Raw genomic sequence first — 20,680 nt, forward strand, 5'->3', positions numbered from 1 at the left:
GAGTCACAAAGCATTTCTGTCAAATGATCTCACCTTATTCATTATCTCACAATGCATCTCTCCTTAAATGACTTAACTCATGATTTACCTCTCATTATCTAACTTAACTCATGGTTTAGCTCTCCTTATTTGACATAACTCATGGTTTAGCTCTCATTATCTATTTATCTCATGAATTAGCACTCCTTACAGTTAAGGTGAAAAATAAGTAACCTTTGGGAATCAACCCCAATGATTCTAATCCTTCTGCTTTATACACTCACCGAAAGGATTATTAGGAATACCTGTTCAATGTCTCATTAATGCAATTATCTAATCAACCAACCACATGGCAGTTGCTTCAATGCATTTAGGGGTGTTGTCCTGGTCAAGACAATCTCCTGAACGCCAAACTGAATGTCAGAATGGGAAAGAAAGGTGATTTAAACAATTTTGATTGTCGCATGGTTGTTGGTGCCAGATGGGCCGGTCTGAGTATTTCACAATCTGCTCAGTTACTGGGATTTTCACGCACAACTAATTCTAGGATTTACAAAGAATGGTGTGAAAAGGGAAAACGTCCAGTATGCGGCAGTCCTGTGAGTGAAAAGGCCTTGTTGCTGCTAGAGGTCAGAGGAGAATGGGCTGACTAATTCAAGCTGATACAAGAGCAACGTTGACTGAAATATCCACTTGTTACAACCGAGGTATGCAGCAAAGCATTTGTGAAGCCACAACATGCACAACCTTGAGGCGGATGGGCTACAACAGAAGAAGATCCCACCGGGTACCACTCATCTCCACTACAAATAGGAAAAAGAGGCTACAATTTGCACAAGCTCACCAAAATTGGACAGTTGAAGACTGGAAAAATGTTGCCTGATCTGATGAGTCTTGATAGAGTCAGAATTTGGCATAAACAGAATGAGAACATGGATCCATCATGCCTTGTTACCACTGTGCAGGCTGGTGGTGGTGTAATGGTGTGGGGGATGTTTTCTTGGCACACTTTAGCCCCCGTAGTGCCAATTGGGCATCGTTTAAATGCCACGGCTACCTGAGCATTGTTTATGACCATGTCCATTTCTTCATGACCACCATGTACCCATCCTCTGATGGCTACTTCCAGCAGGATAATGCACCATGTCACAAAGCTCGAATCACTTCAAATTGGTTTCTTGAACATGACACTGAGTTCACTGTACTAAAATGGCCCCCACAGTCACCAGATCTCAACCCAATAGAGCATCTTTGGGATGTGATGGAACGGGAGCTTTGTGCCCTGGATGTGCATCCCACAAATCTCCATCAACTGCAAGATGCTATCCTATCAATATGGGAAAACATTTCTGAACAATGCTTTCAGCACCTTGTTGAGTCAATGCCATGTAGAATTAAGGCAGTTCTGAAGGCAAAAGGGGTCAAACATCGTATTAGTATGGTGTTCCTAATAATCCTTTAGGTGAGTGTATATGAATCCATACATTTTGGGTGGAGTAGGCCTTTAAGATAATGAAAGGAACGTGATTGATGGCTATATAAGTGTTGTAATACTTTGAGGTTGGTTTCACACTGTATATCTACAGTTGCGATGTACCCCGGGGGCCGCACCACACGGTCGGAAACAGCCTTCAGAGATTACTGCATTGATACCCAGTTATCCCTGTCTGGCAGCAGGCCAAGCAGGAAGTGATGCTTTCCTCCTGTGGCCGAATCGATGATGTGTGCGGAAGTGTATTTCTAAAATACGGTACTGCTCATGCACAACGTGTAAAATTTGTGGCGGTCATTTTGAAACATGCGTCACCAAAGACTTCTGGTCCACCGCAGGTCGCCGCAGAGGTTCGCACGGTAACATAGGTCTGCTCTCACGCTAGATTACCTACTTCTGTTGCACTGCATTGCGTGTAGTGTGATATGCCCCACAGACTTTCGTTGCCCTAGCGTTGGGCCGTGGTAAAATGCCACGCCAGTGTGAAAGGCCCCTGAGAGTCCCTGACATATAATGGCCTTTATTAAATTAACTTTTGAGCCCCTGAGAGTCACTGACATATAAGGGCCTTTATTAAATTACCTTTTTCTCCTGAGTTTTCTCCAAAGTGATATTTTCACACCTTTTCACACCTTGTTAATAAAATGCATTTAAACCACCAGCAAGCAAGATACCGTATTTTCCGCCGTATAAGACGCTTCGGAATATACACCGGTTCAAAGGGCAAAAAAACGGGAAAAAAAATATAAACTAAACCAGGTGCGTCCATATTTCAGGAGCATCTTGTACATGCCCTCCCCCAAATGGTGTCGTCCTGTGTACCTCATGTGTCCTCTTATCTCCCCCTGTCTCCCCCAAGTGCCCTGTGGTCTCCCCCCTGTGTCCTGTGGTCTCCCACCTGTGTCCTGTGGTCTCCCACCTGTGTCCTGTGGTCTCCCCCCTGTGTCCTGTGGTCTCCCCGCTGTGTCCAGTGGTCTCCCCCCTGTGTCCTGTGTTTGCCCCATGTGTCCTCTGATCCCTCCATGCCCTGTGGTGCCCCCATGCCCTGTGGTGCCCCCTGTGCCCTGTGGTGCCCCCTGTGCCCTGTGGTGCCCCCTGCGCCCTGTGGTTGCCCCCCTATGCCCTGTGGTCACCCCCTGTGTCCTCTGGTCCCCCTCTGTGCCCTGTGGTCGCCCCACTGTGTCTTTTGGTCCCCCCCGTGTCCTTTGGTCCCTCCTGTGGTCACCTCCATGTCCTCTGGTCCCCCCCTGTGCCCTGTGGTCGCCCCCAGTGTCCTCTGGTCCCCCCTGTGTCCTGTGGTCCCCCCTGTGCCCTGTGGTTGCCCCACTGTGCCCTGTGTTTGCCCCCCTGTGCCCTCTGGTCCCTCCTGTGGTCGCCCCCCTGTGTCCTCTGTTCCCCCCTGTGGTCACCCCGTGTCCTCTGGTCCCCCCCTGTGCCCTGTTGTCGCCCTCAGTGTCCTCTGGTCCCCCTGTGGTCGCTCACCTGTGTCCTGTGGTCGCCCTCCTGTGTCCTCTGGTTCCCCCACATCTTCATGTTTCCCCGCTGGGCCTGGCTCACCACTGTGTGTTTATCCTGCCTCACACTTATGTCTCCGAGCCCCCCCCCCCCCCCCGCTTATGTCTCCGGGTCCCCCACGCAGTCTGTGCCACCTGCTTACCTCATCCATCTTGCCCATGGCGATTGAAGACATCCAGCTTCCCTGTGCAGCTTCCTCTAGTGCCAGCTTCTAATGACGTGTCATTAGAAACCGGCACTTTAGGAAGCTGCACAGAGGAGACGGATGTGTTCAATCGCCGTGGGCAAGATGGAGGAGGTAAGCAGCTGGCACAGACTGCACGGGGGACTTAGAGACATAAGCGGGGGGGCCTGGAGACATAAGTGGGGGGAGGCAGGATAAACACACAGCAGAAGCCAGGCCCAGGGGGGACACAGGCAGGGAATCCCCGATGGTGGCGGGTCAGCGGATCATATCGGCGGGTGTTCAGAAGTTGGGGATTCCCTGCCTTTGCCATATAAGAAGCAGGGACTTTTTTTCCCCATTTTTTGGGGAGAAAAAGTGCGTCTTATACGGCGAAAATACGGTAATTATTTAAAATACTTTTGATTGTACTTTTTCATCTACTTTGTGATACGTTTTCAATGGCAAAGTGAAGCGCTCAAAAGTAGGCTTATCACGCGAACGACAGTCTGTACACACGCCCGATTTGGCGTGCGGACGACTGAACGACGGGACGTTCAAACGACCCGTCTGCAAAAATCCGACGTGTGTATGGGCCTTATGGGTCAGAATTGTGATCTGGCGCTTGCCGTTGTTTTTAAATGTGCAAGCTCTGGGTCTTATAATGTATAACAACAAGGTATAACCAGAGGGTGTACCAAAGATGAGGCAGTTATACGAATCAGGTCACACACTATGTGGCAGCAACAACATAAATTAATAGGTGATGCATGGACACTTAATACAAAAAATATATAAAATCAGTTTTAATTTATTTTTAAAATTCACTAATTAACATATACAACTCTAAAAACCACCACAAAGAAAATGATGCCACAGGACCCAGGAAGGGAATGTCAGATCCTGGCCACATGCATGTGAGAATAGGCGTACGTACCATATAATTATATATCATAACAGTAATATATAAAGCTGAGAAATGCGCTCAGAGAATGGCTGGCTGCCCCAGAGGATCATTCTGACGTGCTTCTTGGTCAAAGAGCAGCCTCATCAGAGGACTGAGGAACAATAATCACAGAGGCTGCTGATAAATGGGAGAACTACGCTGACCTAGTTGCATTAATGTATTAGATATTTGTGTATCAAAGAAAGTGAGATGAACAAGGATAAAATTTACTGCATACAGGATAATAGACCTTAAACAAGCATAAATATTAGGGATGGTCATTAATGCCCATTTCTGATTCCATGGAAATTTCTATTTCCGCCCATGTCAATTTCCATTTTTAAATTTTTCCAATTTTACGGTTTTCTGGTTTTCATTTTTTCCAGTTTCCAAGGAGTATTTAATGTGTAGAGAATGCAAAATAATAACCAAAAAAATGAAATCTTGTTTAAAAAAAATTACAGCGGTAATCCGATTTTTGCATACAATTTCGCATTCTCTGATTGGTGCAATGCTTCCGAGTTCTGTCATTGGGCTAAAATGACAAAGTTGGGGTGAAATCGAATTTTCCGTTTATTGAATTCTGATTGGAAATGCAGATTTCTGATCAAAAATGTGGCAATTTCAATCCTGTGGCATCTCAATGGGCATCCATAATAAATATCAAATGTCCTTACACATCAATTATCCATAAGGACAACCATGCACTGGTCAGGTTTTTTAAAAACTGCGGTCAAAATAACAACAGAACTGATATATAATAACTGAGCATCAGCTCTTATTATCACTCAAGCTAATCTGCATGTTTGAAGAGATGAGTGTGAGAGATCGCGGAAAAGCCGCCACATGTGCTACTGAGCAGGCGGTTGATTCCGCGTCCAGTGCGGCGGTTTGCACGCGGAAGCGTGTGTTTGGTAGCAGGGCAAAACGCGGAAAAGCCGCCGCATGCAACAACAGTAAGGCGGCTGGTTCCGAGTCCAGCGCGGTGGTTTGCACGCGGCAGCGTGTGTCTGGTGTGGCTGAGTCTGTTAGTGCACATAAACTTAGGAATACACGCGTGCGCGCGCGCTGAGAGCCAGAATTCTTATACTAAGCAGGAAGAGTCAGCTGACCACGCCGATCAGCTGACTCCTGAGCGGGATACTATTGGTTGAGCAATTAGGGGTGGTGCTGGAGAGCACTACTCCATATATAGTTCCTGCTGGTCACTTGCAAGTTGTCTGCTGTTGCGATCACTACGTGGAAGCACTCAGACCTAGTCAGATCCTCAGTGTGTTTGAACCAGGTGGACCTGGGAATACACACTTAGCCAGATTATTTGAATTGTATTCTGTTTATGCTTAGCTAGTTCCAGGGTGTAGAGACCAAGGACCTCACACCCAGCTTAGGGAACTGTATTATCATCTGTGTTATACTTCAGACTAGTTCCAGGGTGTAGAGACCAAGGACCTCACACCCAGTTTAGGGAACTGTATTATCATCTGTGTATTCTTCAGACTAGTTCCAGGGTGCTGAGACCAAGGACCTCGCACCCAGAATAGGCATTGTTTGATATATGTTATGACTTATAGCTTTTCTGACTGCTCCTCTGTCTTCTGATTCGGTACCTCATATATCTGATATTCTGTTGCCAGACCCTGCTTGACTTGGATACCGAATCAGCCTTCTGACTTTGTACTTTGTCAGTGTGTTGCCGACCCGGCGTGCCCGATCTCGAGAGCTATCTCTCCCCTTAAAAGAGATAGTCTCCAGATCAGATAGTGACATCCATCTTAGGTGTCATTCACTCCTAGGTCCTTCCTGTCTCCAGCCTGACTCCTCCCCCCGGAGAGCCTCAGGCTGCTGGAAGGTTCCTGTTCTCCCAGAGAGGTGTCTCTATATTGTATACCACCTGCTCAGCAGGTACATTACTCAAAGTATTACTGTTACGCCAAACACTCACTTATCCTTAGGTGTCCAGAGGTTGGCAATATATCTGATTATCGGTGATACTGCAGATCATCAATAATCAGGTGTATATCTGCATTCTTGGTGATACTGCAGATCACCAATAATCAGATTCTCTCTGCGTGCTGACACCAATCGTTACAATGAGAAACTGAGTGGTGTTACTGTTTCCCTAAAGAAGAGGGAGTGATGATCAGCCCAAAGGAGCCCACTAATGATGCATGTATTTTTGTCCAATCTTGCCACTTAGGAGGGATTACTGGATTACTGTTGAATAGTTAAATAGTTCCCTGTTTGGTTCACTGATCATTCGATATAATAGGTCAAAATTCTCCAGGTTGCCAAATCTGAGCACAGATTTTTTTAAATGTTTTTCCTCAATTGTATTAAAGTCAGTGGCGCAGAATCACCAGATTTGCTAGGTATGTTAAAGAGAACAGTGGGACCAAGGGGGATAAAAAATCAAAAAGACCATGTAGCTTTTGAGAAAATCAATTTGAAAGTTACATTTACATTATTCACCTGGGGTAGGCGGGCATCTGGGAGGTGGGAAAAGTGCACCTTGCCCATAGCATGGAAAGAGGCTTGGGGGGGGGGGGCTTTGCTGACCCTCTCTTCCAGAGCCATTCATATCAGGACTGTGCGGGCTGGTATAGCTCAGGGTTCAGAGCCCCACAAGTCTGGAATCCGAATTTTGGCTACATGGGTGACAAGGGGTTAAAGGGGGGGGGGGCATGCTGTCCATGTTCTTAAAATGCATAAAATGTATAGGAAATTTGGAACCCGGTCAGTATATAAAGTGTACTGTAATAAAACGTCATTCTACCCAGTTTAAAAAAACGTTGTTTTTTTTTACTTTTTAAATTCAATCATTTGTTGTCCTGCCACTACCAAGCTGAACGCGAGGACCCCCCCCCTCCTTTTCCTCCTGTGATTACAAGCTGAGTTTCCCTATGGAATATTGCAATTTTTAGGTTCAGCAAGGCCGGATTTCAAACAGCAACGTACGAGCCGAACTTGACGTTGACCTGAGTTCAACCACAAACCCTACAGGGGACTACCTAAGATGTCAATTTAAAGTATATTCAACACAGTTTACCCTTCCACTACATAGCTTTGGTAAGATTTGACAAAAAAAGATTGTATCATTAGTGGGCTTAAGTACTAGTAATATTGTGCTAGTCATAGATAGTAAATGAAATGTCAGCTTAAAAATGTAAACATAAAAAATTTAAATAAAATTTAGAAAACTTGCGGGGGGGGGAGGGGGGGAAGGGGGTTGGGTTGTCAGGCAATCTGTTCTTCAAATAGTTGAAAAATCACGGTCTTCCATTTACATGAGCGCAATAAACATCAAAGAGGAGACGTTAATTAAGCATGAAGATGGGGCACTAGTACAAAAGAGTAGAACTATGAAGCTATTTGCAAGTGTCTCCATATGATATCTGAAAAGCGCTCCATTTGTTCATAGCAGTCTGTTCTTTTATCTGTTATCTGTCATCTGTCAGGAAGTCGCTTTTCATGCTACATTAAAGATGATGAATCCGTTAAGATCACAGAGTCACACAGAACCCTGTCTGTATGTATATCACTCTGTAATGTATATATTTTCTGTATTAGTTTATACTCCCAATCTTCCTTCTCCTTCTACATTCAATTTTTGTTTCAGAATTGAGGTTCTCAGTTCTGCAATGCTGCGGGCTTCTTTTTAGAAAAAAAAAGTTTTTTTTCATAATTATAAAGCATTTACTGTATCAATAAAGACAAAAGAAATACCGAGAGCCCAATATGGTGTAGTATGCAAAACAATGGGTTGGAAATGAAAAGTATATAATGTATATACTCACAAACGTGGGTTCCGCCTAGGCAACCACTGTATAGGCAGGTAAGGAGATTAGACCTGTCCTCACTCAGGATTAAAAGTCACTCTCTGTAGATAAAGGAAAAATGGGGATCAACCCCTCCACCATGGGTGGATATTGATAATGTAAGAGTGAACAGAGGCGCCAGCAGGATAAAAGGTTCTAAAAGGCTTAAAATCCCTCAGGAGGTGGTGGTGGACTCGCCTCCCTGAATCAGACAAAATGCCATTAGTTTTATGACAACAGGTTTATTAGTATACTCCAAAACAAACATATACTGTATCAGCGCTGCACTAGCTGTTTTCTGTCATAATGTATTGTATTATGTTAATAAAAAATACCTTCACTTTTTGGTCTGCAGCCAGCTATGCCTTTCTAAGCATGCAGATTATCTTGTCAGATTTGACAAAAATTTCAGAAACACCTGCTCCTAATGCATGGTCATTCCAGGGTCTGTTGCTAAAATTATTAGAGGCAGAGGATCAGCAAGATAGCCAGGCAACTGGTATTGCTCAAAAGGAAATAAATATGGCAACCTCCATATTCCTCTCGCTTCCTGGTCTCTTTAAGTGAATCAGTCAGATTTGCAGCAAATCTGACTTCCTAAAAGGTACCAGATCTTTTCTATTCAATAGTCATTGTGTGACTGCAGTCATCTTTAAGTACCATTTATTTTCAATAAATTCAGGCTTTCCCTGAATTTGCTAAACTAGGATGTATATTGGATACTGAGGTGCTATTCTGGAATGTTTGAATAAAGTATTAAGCTTAAATCTATAACAAATTGAAGGGTACCTTCCATCTCTTTTCCGTACAAGTGAGAACAAAATGACCTATTTGTTGCTAAAAATTCAAAAGCTTTATTAGTGTTTGTGTGGAAAAGACAGAATGTAATGCTGTAACAATATTTAAAACAAAAAATCTTAACCATTTTTAATTATTATATATAGAACATTTATAAATGTCTTGGGTGTCAATGTCTTGAGTGTCAAATCTACCATGGCATCACAATACCCTACTAGGTTATTCAATCTCTAAAAGGGGTATCAGGTCAGAGGTCACAGAGAGGATAAGAGTATTACAATGATACACAAAGTTCATTACATATAATTATAAAGGATCAGCTGTTGTCTTAAAAACTCACCTCAATGCATTTTGCAAGAAGTTTTGAATTGGGATAATACCCTTTATTTGCTACTTAAAAGGAAAAAGAATAAGCTTTTGGCTAATTTGCCTTCTTCGGGCTCAATTCCTATATGCTGACAAGATTGTTTTGCACACATAAATAAATGTCATTAACCCTTCATTTTTCCTGCTACTTAGAAGCGTGCCTTCCCCAGCAGGATATGTGGTGGCAGGTTAGGGGTGACAGCAGGAGGCTCTCATACATGCCTGTCCAGATGGCTGGATAGGCTTCTTTTATCTCCACCGCGACAGCCACGTACTCTTGGCAGGTCTTCGCGGTTCAAGTATATAATATGTTGTGATCCAGGAGACTTTGTATGCATTACAGTGCCACCTGGGGGTGAAAGAGGGGTGATGGATGAGTCTCTTCCATTTCTTCCATCACCCCCCTTTTCACCACCGGGTGGTGCTGTAACCTAGTCTGCCTTGGCTAGGATATGTTGACAGAGGCTGTCACAAGCGGCTTCAAACATTTTTTTTTTAGCCTACTGAGGGTAGATCTTAAGGTTGCCGCACACCATACAATTTTTTAAATATCTGTTCAATTTAAGAATTGCAATCAATTTTTCTGACTGATTGTAACATTTCAAAAATATGACCAATGTACCACACACCTATGTTCAATTTTCCCCCCAATTATGATAAAAATGATTGGAAACTCTAACAAAATTGCTAGGGTGTGTATATTAATAAATTGACAATCCAACACACACCATACAATCTTTAGAAAGATTGAAGAAAAATATCTGGCAGTCCGGATCGATTAAAATCGAAGAAAACGGGAAATCCGATCGGATTTTTCAGTCGAATGAAAAAAAAGCTTTCAATTTTTTGGGGAGATACGATCGTTTTCATCGAATTACTGTAAAATCTGATCATTTTATTGTATCGTGTGTGGCCACCTTAAGTCTATGCAAGTAATTGGGAAATTAATGGGCAGTGAAAATTGCTCTGGTCCTGAAGTAGTTAAGCTGCTATTGGGTTCATTGCAACAGAACATCCAAATAGGCTTGAAAGGAAGTTAGCTAATTTATGACAATGTATTTTAGGATACAAGAGATCACTTCATCAGGGTTATACTTGTTTTGTAAACAAGCAAATACAGACATATCTAAAACAAAACCATGAATGTTATATATTCATCATCAATATAAAAACATCACTATATAAAAAACTATAAAGAGCAATTTAACAAGTGTGTGAAAAAAAACATCTGTGTAAATAAAGCCTAGTGTCATTCACAAGACAAGTGCTGAATGAGACAAAAAAAACTGCAGCAATGAAAGTAGATAAACTGTAGCCAGCTAATAAATAAACCTCATTGGAGAAAGCAGCATAAAAATGACCCAGGTGCATATAGCAGTGAAGTGATGTATTCAGGTCTTCTGTGTCAGGGGAGTGACAGTACTGTACATACATCAGGGTTCTAATGCTGCTTTGTCTGCCGCAGATGATCTGAATTATAATATTAGAACTGCTGCATTAGAATAGCTCTGTCACTGAATAATAATGGTTCTTACACTGAATGGTCTGGCTTCTGCTGAATTATAATAGAGCTGCCACAGCTGAATTATAATGATATTACTAGGCTGAATTATAATAGTGTCCTAGCGATCAATCCATAGGGTAGTAGTGCTGTTGTTTATAAATTATAATTGAGTTTTTGCTGCTGCTGAATTATAATCGTTCTGATGCTGCTGCTGCTGAAAAAATATAATTGTTCTGCTGCTGGATTATAATGGAATTGAATTGTAATGGTAATGATGCTGCCGATAAATTACAGTGGTGATGCTGAATTAATGGGGCTGCTGGATAGTATATAAATGCTGCTATATGAAATACTATAAGCCTAATATAAGTTCTGCATAAACTGTCAGAAGGTATTCTAAGGGACATTATACAAAAGTATGTATGGCAGAATAGTCTCAATTCACATAATCAGCATGGCTTTACTAAAGACAGGTCAGTTTTTACAAAGTCGTGAATGCAAATCCAGACATTGGGAAAGCAGTAGTAAATGGATCCTCCTGAAAAGCAAAACAGGAATCCCGCAAGGGTCAGGACTAAGGCCCATCCTTTTCAATGGCAAATTCTATACTTGCAATTAAAGGGGATTTGCATGCTTTGCTTATTTCAAAGATCATCCACAGCGATGATTGCTAGGGGTGGGAAGATGTTAATATGATACAGTCGGGGAGATGGTTTCTGACCTTGTGGCTTTTCTTTCCTTCGGAATGAGGTGCAGTGAGGCTCAAGAGATTGATAAATGCATGTCTCTTTTGCAACATATCATTATGATTGATTATAATTGATTCAATATAGATAGATATTATAATAAACTCCCTTTTTGCTGCATCCTCCTGTGTCCGTGTGTAGTGTTGGGCGAACACCTAGATGTTCGGGTTCGGGCCGAACAGGCCGAACATGGCCGCGATGTTCGGGTGTTCGAGCCGAACTCCGAACATAATGGAAGTCAATGGGGACCCGAACTTTTGTGCTTTGTAAAGCCTCCTTACATGCTACATACCCCAAATTTACAGGGTATGTGCACCTTGGGAGTGGGTACAAGAGGGAAAAAAATTAGCAAAAAGAGCTTATAGTTTTTGAGAAAATCGATTTTAAAGTTTCAAAGGGAAAACTGTCTTTTAAATGCGGGAAATGTCTGTTTTCTTTGCACAGGTAACATGCTTTTTGTCGGCATGCAGTCATAAATGTAATACATATAAGAGGTTCCAGGAAAAGGGACCGGTAACGCTAACCCAGCAGCAGCACACGTGATGGAACAGGAGGAGGGTGGCGCAGGAGGAGAAGGCCACGCTTTGAGACACAACAACCCAGGCCTTGCATGAGGACAAGAAGCGTGCGGATAGCAATTTGCATTTTGTCACCATGCAGTCATAAATTTAATACAGATGAGAGGTTCAATAAACAGGGACCGGAAACGCTAACCCATCACAGATGTTCATTGTTCATGTTACTTGGTTGGGGTCCGGGAGTGTTGCGTAGTCGTTTCCAATCCAGGATTGATTCATTTTAATTTGAGTCAGACGGTCTGCATTTTCTGTGGAGAGGCGGATACGCCGATCTGTGATGATGCCTCCGGCAGCACTAAAACAGCGTTCCGAAATAACGCTGGCTGCCGGGCAAGCCAGCACCTCTATTGCGTACATTGCTAGTTTGTGCCAGGTGTCTAGCTTCGATACCCAATAGTTGAAGGGTGCAGATGGATTGTTCAACACAGCTATGCCATCTGACATGTAGTCCTTGACCATCTTCTCCAGGCGATCGGTGTTGGAGGTGGATCTGCACGCTTGCTGTTCTGTGTGCTGCTGCATGGGTGTCAGAAAATTTTCCCACTCCAAGGACACTGCCGATACCATTCCCTTTTGGGCACTAGCTGCGGCTTGTGTTGTTTGCTGCCCTCCTGGTCGTCCTGGGTTTGCGGAAGTCAGTCTGTCAGCGTACAACTGACTAGAGGAGGGGGAGGATGTCAATCTCCTCTTTAAAGTCTCCACAAGGGCCTGCTGGTATTCTTCCATTTTGACCTGTCGGACTCTTTCTTCAAGCAGTTTTGGAACATTGTGTTTGTACCGTGGATCCAGAAGGGTATAAACCCAGTAATTGGTGTTGTCCAGAATGCGCACAATGCCTGGGTTGCGTTCAATGCAGTCCTAGGCCGAAGAGGTCATAGCCTAGGGTCACAAAAACCTGTTTATTTGGGCTATTTCAATGGTAGTGATGGTGACGTACATAAATCTCAGCCATGGCCGTTAGCAACGTCTGAATTTCACGAAATGTCTCATGCAGGTAGAAGACATATTGTTAGACTTGGATTCCAAAGATGGGGTCCCTACATCTCTGCAAACCAGAGTTACAGGGGTCCAAAATTGGTAAAATCCCCCATAGACTTTCATTGCCTCCCTATTTCACTTTCCAAAATCTCACATCTTTTCAAAGGGCAATGGCTCAGCAGTACCAAATTTTCTAGCATTGTAGGGACCCTTAGGGGGAACATGACTGGTGAGTTTCGGGCCCCTAGACCAAAGAGGTCATAGCCTAGGGTCACAAAAACCTGTTTATTTGGGCTATTTCAATGGTAGTGATAGTGACGTACATAAATCTCAGCTATGGCCGTTAGCAACGTCTGAATTTCACGAAATGTCTCATGCAGGTAGAAGACATATTGTTAGACTTGGATTCCAAAGATGGGGTCCCTACATCTCTGCAAACCAGAGTTACAGGGGTCCAAAATTTGTAAAATCCCCCATAGGCTTTCATTGGGCCTACTATTTACCGTTCCAAAATCTCACACCATTTCAAAGGGCAATGGCTCAGCAGTGGCAAAACTCACCAGTCATGATCCCCCTAAGGGTCCCTACAATGCTAGAAAATTTGGTACTGCTGAGCCATTGCCCTTTGAAAAGATGTGAGATTTTGGAAAGTGAAATAGGGAGGCAATGAAAGCCTATGGGGGATTTTACCAATTTTGGACCCCTGTAACTCTAGTTTGCAGAGATGTAGGGACCCCATCTTTGGAATCCAAGTCTAACAATATGTCTTCTACCTGCATGAGACATTTCGTGAAATTCAGACGTTGCTAACGGCCATAGCTGAGATTTATGTACGTCACCATCACTACCATTGAAATAGCCAAAATAAACAGGTTTTTGTGACCCTAGGCTATGACCTCTTTGGCCTAGGGGCCCGAAACTCACCAGTCATGTTCCCCCTAAGGGTCCCTACAATGCTAGAAAATTTGGTACTGCTGAGCCATTGCCCTTTGAAAAGATGTGAGATTTTGGAAAGTGAAATAGGGAGGCAATGAAAGTCTATGGGGGATTTTACCAATTTTGGACCCCTGTAACTCTGGTTTGCAGAGATGTAGGGACCCCATCTTTGGAATCCAAGTCTAACAATATGTCTTCTACCTGCATGAGACATTTCGTGAAATTCAGAAGTTGCTAACGGCCATAGCTGAGATTTATGTACGTCACCATCACTACCATTGAAATAGCCCAAATAAACAGGTTTTTGTGACCCTAGGCTATGACCTCTTTGGCCTAGGGGCCCAAAACTCACCAGTCATGTTCCCCCTAAGGGTCCCTACAATGCTAGAAAATTTGGTACTGCTGAGCCATTGCCCTTTGAAAAGATGTGAGATTTTGGAAAGTGAAATAGGGAGGCAATGAAAGTCTATGGGGGATTTTACCAATTTTGGACCCCTGTAACTCTGGTTTGCAGAGATGTAGGGACCCCATCTTTGGAATCCAAGTCTAACAATATGTCTTCTACCTGCATGAGACATTTCGTGAAATTCAGACGTTGCTAACGGCCATGGCTGAGATTTATGTACGTCACCATCACTACCATTGAAATAGCCCAAATAAACAGGTTTTTGTGACCCTAGGCTATGACCTCTTCGGCCTAGGACTGCATTGAACGCGACCCACGCATTGTGCGCATTCTGGACAACACCAATTACTGGGTTTATACCCTTCTGGATCCACGGTACAAACACAATGTTCCAAAACTGCTTGAAGAAAGAGTCCGACAGGTCAAAATGGAAGAATACCAGCAGGCCCTTGTGGAGACTTTAAAGAGGAGATTGACATCCTCCCCCTCCTCTAGCCAGTTGTTCGCCGACAGACTGACTTCCGCAAACCCAGGACGACCAGAAGGGCAGCAAACAACACAAGCCGCAGCTAGTGCCCAAAAGGGAATGGTATCGGCAGTGTCCTTGGAGTGGGAAAATTTTCTGACACCCATGCAGCAGCACACAGAACAGCAAGCGTGCAGATCCACCTCCAACACCGATCGCCTGGAGAAGATGGTCAAGGACTACATGTCAGATGGCATAGCTGTGTTGAACAATCCATCTGCACCCTTCAACTATTGGGTATCGAAGCTAGACACCTGGCAGAAACTGGCAATGTACGCAATAGAGGTGCTGGCTTGCCCGGCAGCCAGCGTTATGTCGGAACGCTGTTTCAGTGCTGCCGGAGGCATTGTCACAGATCGGCGTATCCGCCTCTCCACAGAAAATGCAGACCGTCTGACTCAAATTAAAATGAATCAATCCTGGATTGGAAACGACTACGCAACACTCCCGGACCCCAACCAAGTAACATGAACAATGAACATCTGTGATGGGTTAGCGTTTCCGGTCCCTGTTTATTGAACCTCTCATCTGTATTAAATTTATGACTGCATGGTGACAAAACGCAAATTGCTATCCGCACGCTTCTTGTCCTCATGCAAGGCCTGGGTTGTTGTGTCTCAAAGCGTGGCCTTCTCCTCCTGCGCCACCCTCCTCCTGTTCCATCACGTGTGCTGCTGCTGGGTTAGCGTTACCGGTCCCTTTTCCTGGAACCTCTTATATGTATTACATTTATGACTGCATGCCGACAAAAAGCATGTTACCTGTGCAAAGAAAACAGACATTTCCCGCATTTAAAAGACAGTTTTCCCTTTGAAACTTTAAAATCGATTTTCTCAAAAACTATAAGCTCTTTTTGATAATTTTTTTTTCCTCTTGTACCCACTCCCAAGGTGCATATACCCTGTAAATTTGGGGTATGTAGCATATAAGGAGGCTTTGCAAAGCACGAAAGTTCGGGTCCCCATTGACTTCCATTATGTTCGGAGTTCGGCTCGAACACCCGAACATCGCGGCCATGTTCGACCCGAACCCGAACATCTAGATGTTCGCCCAACACTACACATGACCCGTTCGGCCAATCACAGCGCTAGCCGAACGTTCGGGTAACGTTCGGCCATGCGCTCTTAGTTCGGCCATATGGCCGAACAGTTTGGCCGAACACCAGCAGGTGTTCGGCCGAACCCGAACATCACCCGAACAGGGTGATGTTCTGCAGAACCCGAACAGTGGTTAACACTGTTCGCCCAACACTATCCGTGTGTTGTACCTGGCGTGTATGAGCAGTACAAGGATGGACTTCAGAGAGCAGAGGAGGATGAGCAAAGGGCAATTGGAGTGTGGGCTTGTGTCTACTAGTGTATATATATATATATATATATATTGCATGTCTTTATCATTTTATTATACTCAACATTTAAGAACAGTGTGTTTTTATATATTAAAAAAGTCCGTTTAAACGTGTCTAAAAAAGCCTTTTAGCTTAAATGCTAATGTCACAGGTGATGCTTGGATATTGCCAGCATTTTTTTATGTGTTACAACTGACAAACATTTAGAAAACATTCGATTGACAGACACATATGCCTTTTCTAGTCAAAAGTTACATTAGAATTATTACGCTGACTTTGCTATTTTCTTTCTACAGGAACTGGAATTCTCCAATCTTTTTGCAGTCCTACATTGCATTCATTCATTTCTAGCTGCTAAAGTCGCTTGTTTGGACCCTCTGTTTGTTGAAAGTCAGGGAGCTGCCTCTGCCTCCATAGCAATGTCCAGTGTCACAGCGGGTGTTTGTAAAATGAAGTTCTCAACTTGAAACGTCCGAAAGGAATGCACTGACCTACTGAGAGTACTCAAACTGTGAATTGATATTTATTGAAAGCAGACAGCCTGCAATGGCGGATCTGGGACTCAAGCTCAGGAGACTCAGAACGGATGTATTTTTATACGCTCATAGTCTTATGGATTGGTTTCTCATTGTACAGCCTTGAACATATTACTTCCCAGAATAGCTGGAAAAGCAGAGGTCTGTGTTCACTGCAGCAACCCAGGAAGTCAAGGACATATTTTTTTAATTATTATTTTTCTGTGTTTTAATGTTCGTGTACAAGAATAAAAAATAAAAAAACAACCATAAAAATGGCCACATGAATATAGCACTTATTTTCTAGGGTTGGATACAGAAAGTGCCGAAGAGATCCTGATTATTTTTGTGCACAGAATATATGTTGCTAAAATGTCAAATGTGAATTGCATTTTATATATTAAACTGAAGTACCACAGTGACAAATTTTAGGAAATGTACTTTAATGTCCTGTCCTGTATAATGATATAAAACAGATGATACAATGCTCTGTTCCAGCAACAAGAGGCATTTTATAGAACAGCTTTCTTTTTACGAGTCTTGATTTTAAGGTAAGAGGTCATTGTCACCAACTACCACATCTGCTAACGCGGGGCTATTAATCCTTACATTCTACATTGTTTTTCTCCATTACTTTCTTTTTTATGTTTTTATCATTTATTGCTGCTTTAGATATAAATGCCAAACAGATATCTGGTCAAGAGAAAAATAGCCAGCAGTATATGGAACAATCAAATGTGAAAATTCTTCTGAAAGAACTATTTGCTAATTTGTCTTTGCTGGTTTTTGTTTACTTGCCATTTCTTAGAACAACCTAGGAACCGAGAGTAAAGCTGACTGTACTCCATACAACCTGATTTGCCCAGTTTTAGCCATTCTCAACACATCTATAAAATTACATTTAAAGGACAACTGTAGTGAGAAGAATATGGAGGCTGCCATATTTATTTCCTTTTTAAGCAATACAAGTTGCCTGGCAGCCCAGCTAATCTATTTGGCTAAAGTAGTGTCTGAATACCACCAGCAACAAGCATGCAGCTAATCTTGTCAGATCTGACAATAATGTCAGAAATGCCTGATCTGCTGCATGCTTGTTCTGGGTCTATGGTTGAAACTATTAAAGGCAGAGAATCAGCAAGATAGCCAGGCAACTGGTATTGCTTAAAAGGAAATAAATATGACAGCCTCTATATCTCTCATTACAGTTTTACTTTAAACTGTTGGTACTCATACCACAGAGATGTAGGTATGATTGTACTGTACAAAAATTATATATTCAGACTGTATATTGTATGGCCAGTTTTAAAGCTGAATGATCCTTGAAGACTGGCACTGCTTTACTGAAAACATTGAATTTAAATAATATATATTTAAAGAAATAAAGGTCTGTTTATTTTGATTAGAAAAGGTTAATTTTTTATGTGAATGGGTGATGGAAGGTAACGATGTGCAGTCAATGGCTTCATTAGCTTGGTACTGTAATGGGCAGTGGTAGCAAAAATGCGATTGACATGATATTGGATATCTATTGAGAACTCATGTAATATTGAATAGTGCAAGATGGCAGTAAGGTAACCAATAATATTGGTTAGATATTAATCATTTATCTCATCTAGCAATGTATATCTAGCTTTACAACTGCCTCACCTTTTGCTGGCAAGAAATGCTGTCTCTCCGCTTCTAAATGTGCGTAACAGCAACAAATAACAGAGCAATGCGGGCAAAACAAATTTACATGGCATAGGGCACCACTGTTTGAAAATGTTATGTGCACACAGCAGGCCAGAGACTGAATCTGTTATCAGAATGGGATCTAGCTCCTGAGAATTCTATAGCTGTCTTCACAACAGGAATAACTGTTCAAGATAAACCCCAGAAAACATGTAAAAACATTATGCATTTGTACAGATAAAAGAAGATAGTACCTTATCAGATGTGTAAGCCCTTGCATTTCCCTGCAGAAGTGGCTGAAAAAAAATAAACATAGCCAGTTAGCCACACTTTTTTTTTTGGGGGGGGGGGGGGGGGCTAATGACAATGGGAGCTAGTTACAATGATTCCGTTCCATTTGTTTTCTCTGAATGGCCCGCAAAACTGCAAACTACAGTTGCCACTAATCACTTGTGTACTTGCTTATTTTCTGTCTCCCTAAGGGCTCATACACACATTGAATTTAGATTGGCCGATTTTACTACTTCCATGTAATATGAGAGCTTACCTACATAATCTGTTCATAGTATTCATCTCCAGGCCTTCATGCTACATGAGGGTGGTACAATTGACCAAACGTTGGCCAGCTGGACACATGCTAGATTATAAGCCAAACTGGCCCAAAATGATCGTCTCGGCTGAGGTTTACCTAGTGTATGTTAGCTTAGTGCAAATGTGTGATGGAGAGGGGTAGTAAAATGTAAATACTTACCTTAGTAGTTGGAAGCCTCTGGTTGATCCAAAGGCTTCCCAGATCCTTTTCAAGCCCTCTGTTCTTGCACAGGACCCTCTTCTTGTGGCCATGCTTCCAGGTGTGTATGAGTGCCTTTGGACAGAGCATGTGCAAATAATGTCTTGGCATGAACAGTAGGATAAAGCCATCCTACTGGCCATGCACAGACTTTACTCATACATGCCAAGCCTGAATGCACTCCTACACAGCTGGAACACGGACACAAGATGCCTATTCAAAAAGCTCCTGTCAAATAGCTCTAGAGGGGCTGGAATGGTGGGCGGTAAGAAGATCCAGGAAGCCTCTGCACTAGCGGGGACTGCGGATAGCGGGACGCCACACGGCAGATACCTTTTCGCCTACAAGGGCCTTAGGAGCACCGGTCTGATATGCTTATCTCTACTTTGGAGCTTGTGAGTTTTAAATTGGCGCAAGAAGCGCGGTTATGTATCAAATGTTTGAACATAATGCGCAATGAGTTTTTATTTGTATTTTAGTGCTTTTTTATGAAGAAATTAAATATCTTATCTCTACAAACGGGTATGCCTTACTGATGTGCTGGGGTGAGGCATAAAACTCAAAATGAGAGAGCCACCTGAAAAACGAGGTGGCAGGAATCTGGTGAGCCTCTCAGATTACGGGTGGTGGTAACACGAGTGGACACACTGGTTGCTCACACTGCACGGGTTTGAAGTGTGGACTTGTGAAATCAGTATTACGCTATGTACAGTGTGCTTGTCTTTTTATAGGTTGTCTTTCTGGAACGAGAGCGCAGTGGACTTATTCTGATTGATATTTTCACCATTGGACAACCCCACAGCGAACCCGCTGGACTTAGGACTGAGTGGTTGATGCATTTAGATAATTTAAGTGGCGCTGCTTATTGATATACATATACTTTATTGCAATGCTCTTTAGAGATATTTTATTTCAATTAAAAAAATAAATATATCATTAGGCCACAAAAAGAAGCATAACGTTTTAAGGGCTTACATAAAAGTTTACGAATTACTATGGTTATTTTTATTATAGGTTTTAAAAAGAATATGTCACAGGTTGGTTTAGTTATTTTCTTATCCCTAAATGTAACTGCAACATTATGAAGCAGTTAATACGTCGACATGCTTTTGTTCTTCACTTTATGGATGCTGATAATTCTTTTTAAAAGTCAAAATGTTGTACATTTTATCATTCATCTAATAATTCTCAGGCTTCCATTATTGCACTATATGACATATCACATTAATCATGGTGTAGATAGATAACTTCTTTTGGAAGCTGAAAAGGGATCGCTGTGTATCATCTTTTTTATTATGTTGTGTTTTTCATTATTTTATGTTCATCTGTGTGCAGCTATTGTATAGTAAGGAATCAGATTATACTAACATACTTCCTTTCTTCGTAATAACCTCCAAAATTAATAAGACACATACAATGGTGCTTATGTGTGCAAAGTAAGATCCAACTACTGCTATTCCTTGCATTTGAAGATGTGCATGTAATTGTGCAAGTGTATGTTAACTGAGCATACATGCCCATTATTATGGAGAGGGAAGTGGGGAGAGTAAAGGTTCATACACATGTGCAACTTAACCTCCCTGGCGGTACGCAGTTTTAGAGGCTGCG

General features: G+C 42.6%; 1 protein-coding gene and 1 long non-coding RNA gene across 10 annotated transcripts in view; one reads left to right on the forward strand and one right to left on the reverse strand.

The window, feature by feature from the left end:
* The window catches only part of SNTG1 (syntrophin gamma 1), a 781,246-nt gene extending 763,466 nt beyond the window's left edge, over positions 1-17,780 (forward strand). For 8 of the 9 annotated variants that reach the window (XM_068237369.1, XM_068237370.1, XM_068237368.1 and 5 more), the window contains one exon: positions 16,393-17,779. In XM_068237369.1, coding sequence (XP_068093470.1) covers positions 16,393-16,563 — 171 coding nt within the window. In that variant the 3' untranslated portion in view covers positions 16,564-17,779. Of the gene's footprint in view, positions 1-16,392 lie in introns of all 9 variants that reach the window. The other variant, XM_068237377.1, reaches the window with a different exon arrangement.
* The window catches only part of LOC137518917 (uncharacterized), a 185,390-nt gene that overhangs the window by 113,105 nt on the left and 51,605 nt on the right, over positions 1-20,680 (reverse strand). The window contains exon 2 of the long non-coding RNA XR_011020925.1: positions 18,537-18,578. This is a non-coding gene — a long non-coding RNA (uncharacterized lncRNA). The remainder of the gene's footprint in view (positions 1-18,536; positions 18,579-20,680) is intronic.

Source organism: Hyperolius riggenbachi, chromosome 5 (assembly GCF_040937935.1).
Source record: "Hyperolius riggenbachi isolate aHypRig1 chromosome 5, aHypRig1.pri, whole genome shotgun sequence".
NCBI lineage: Eukaryota > Metazoa > Chordata > Amphibia > Anura > Hyperoliidae > Hyperolius > Hyperolius riggenbachi.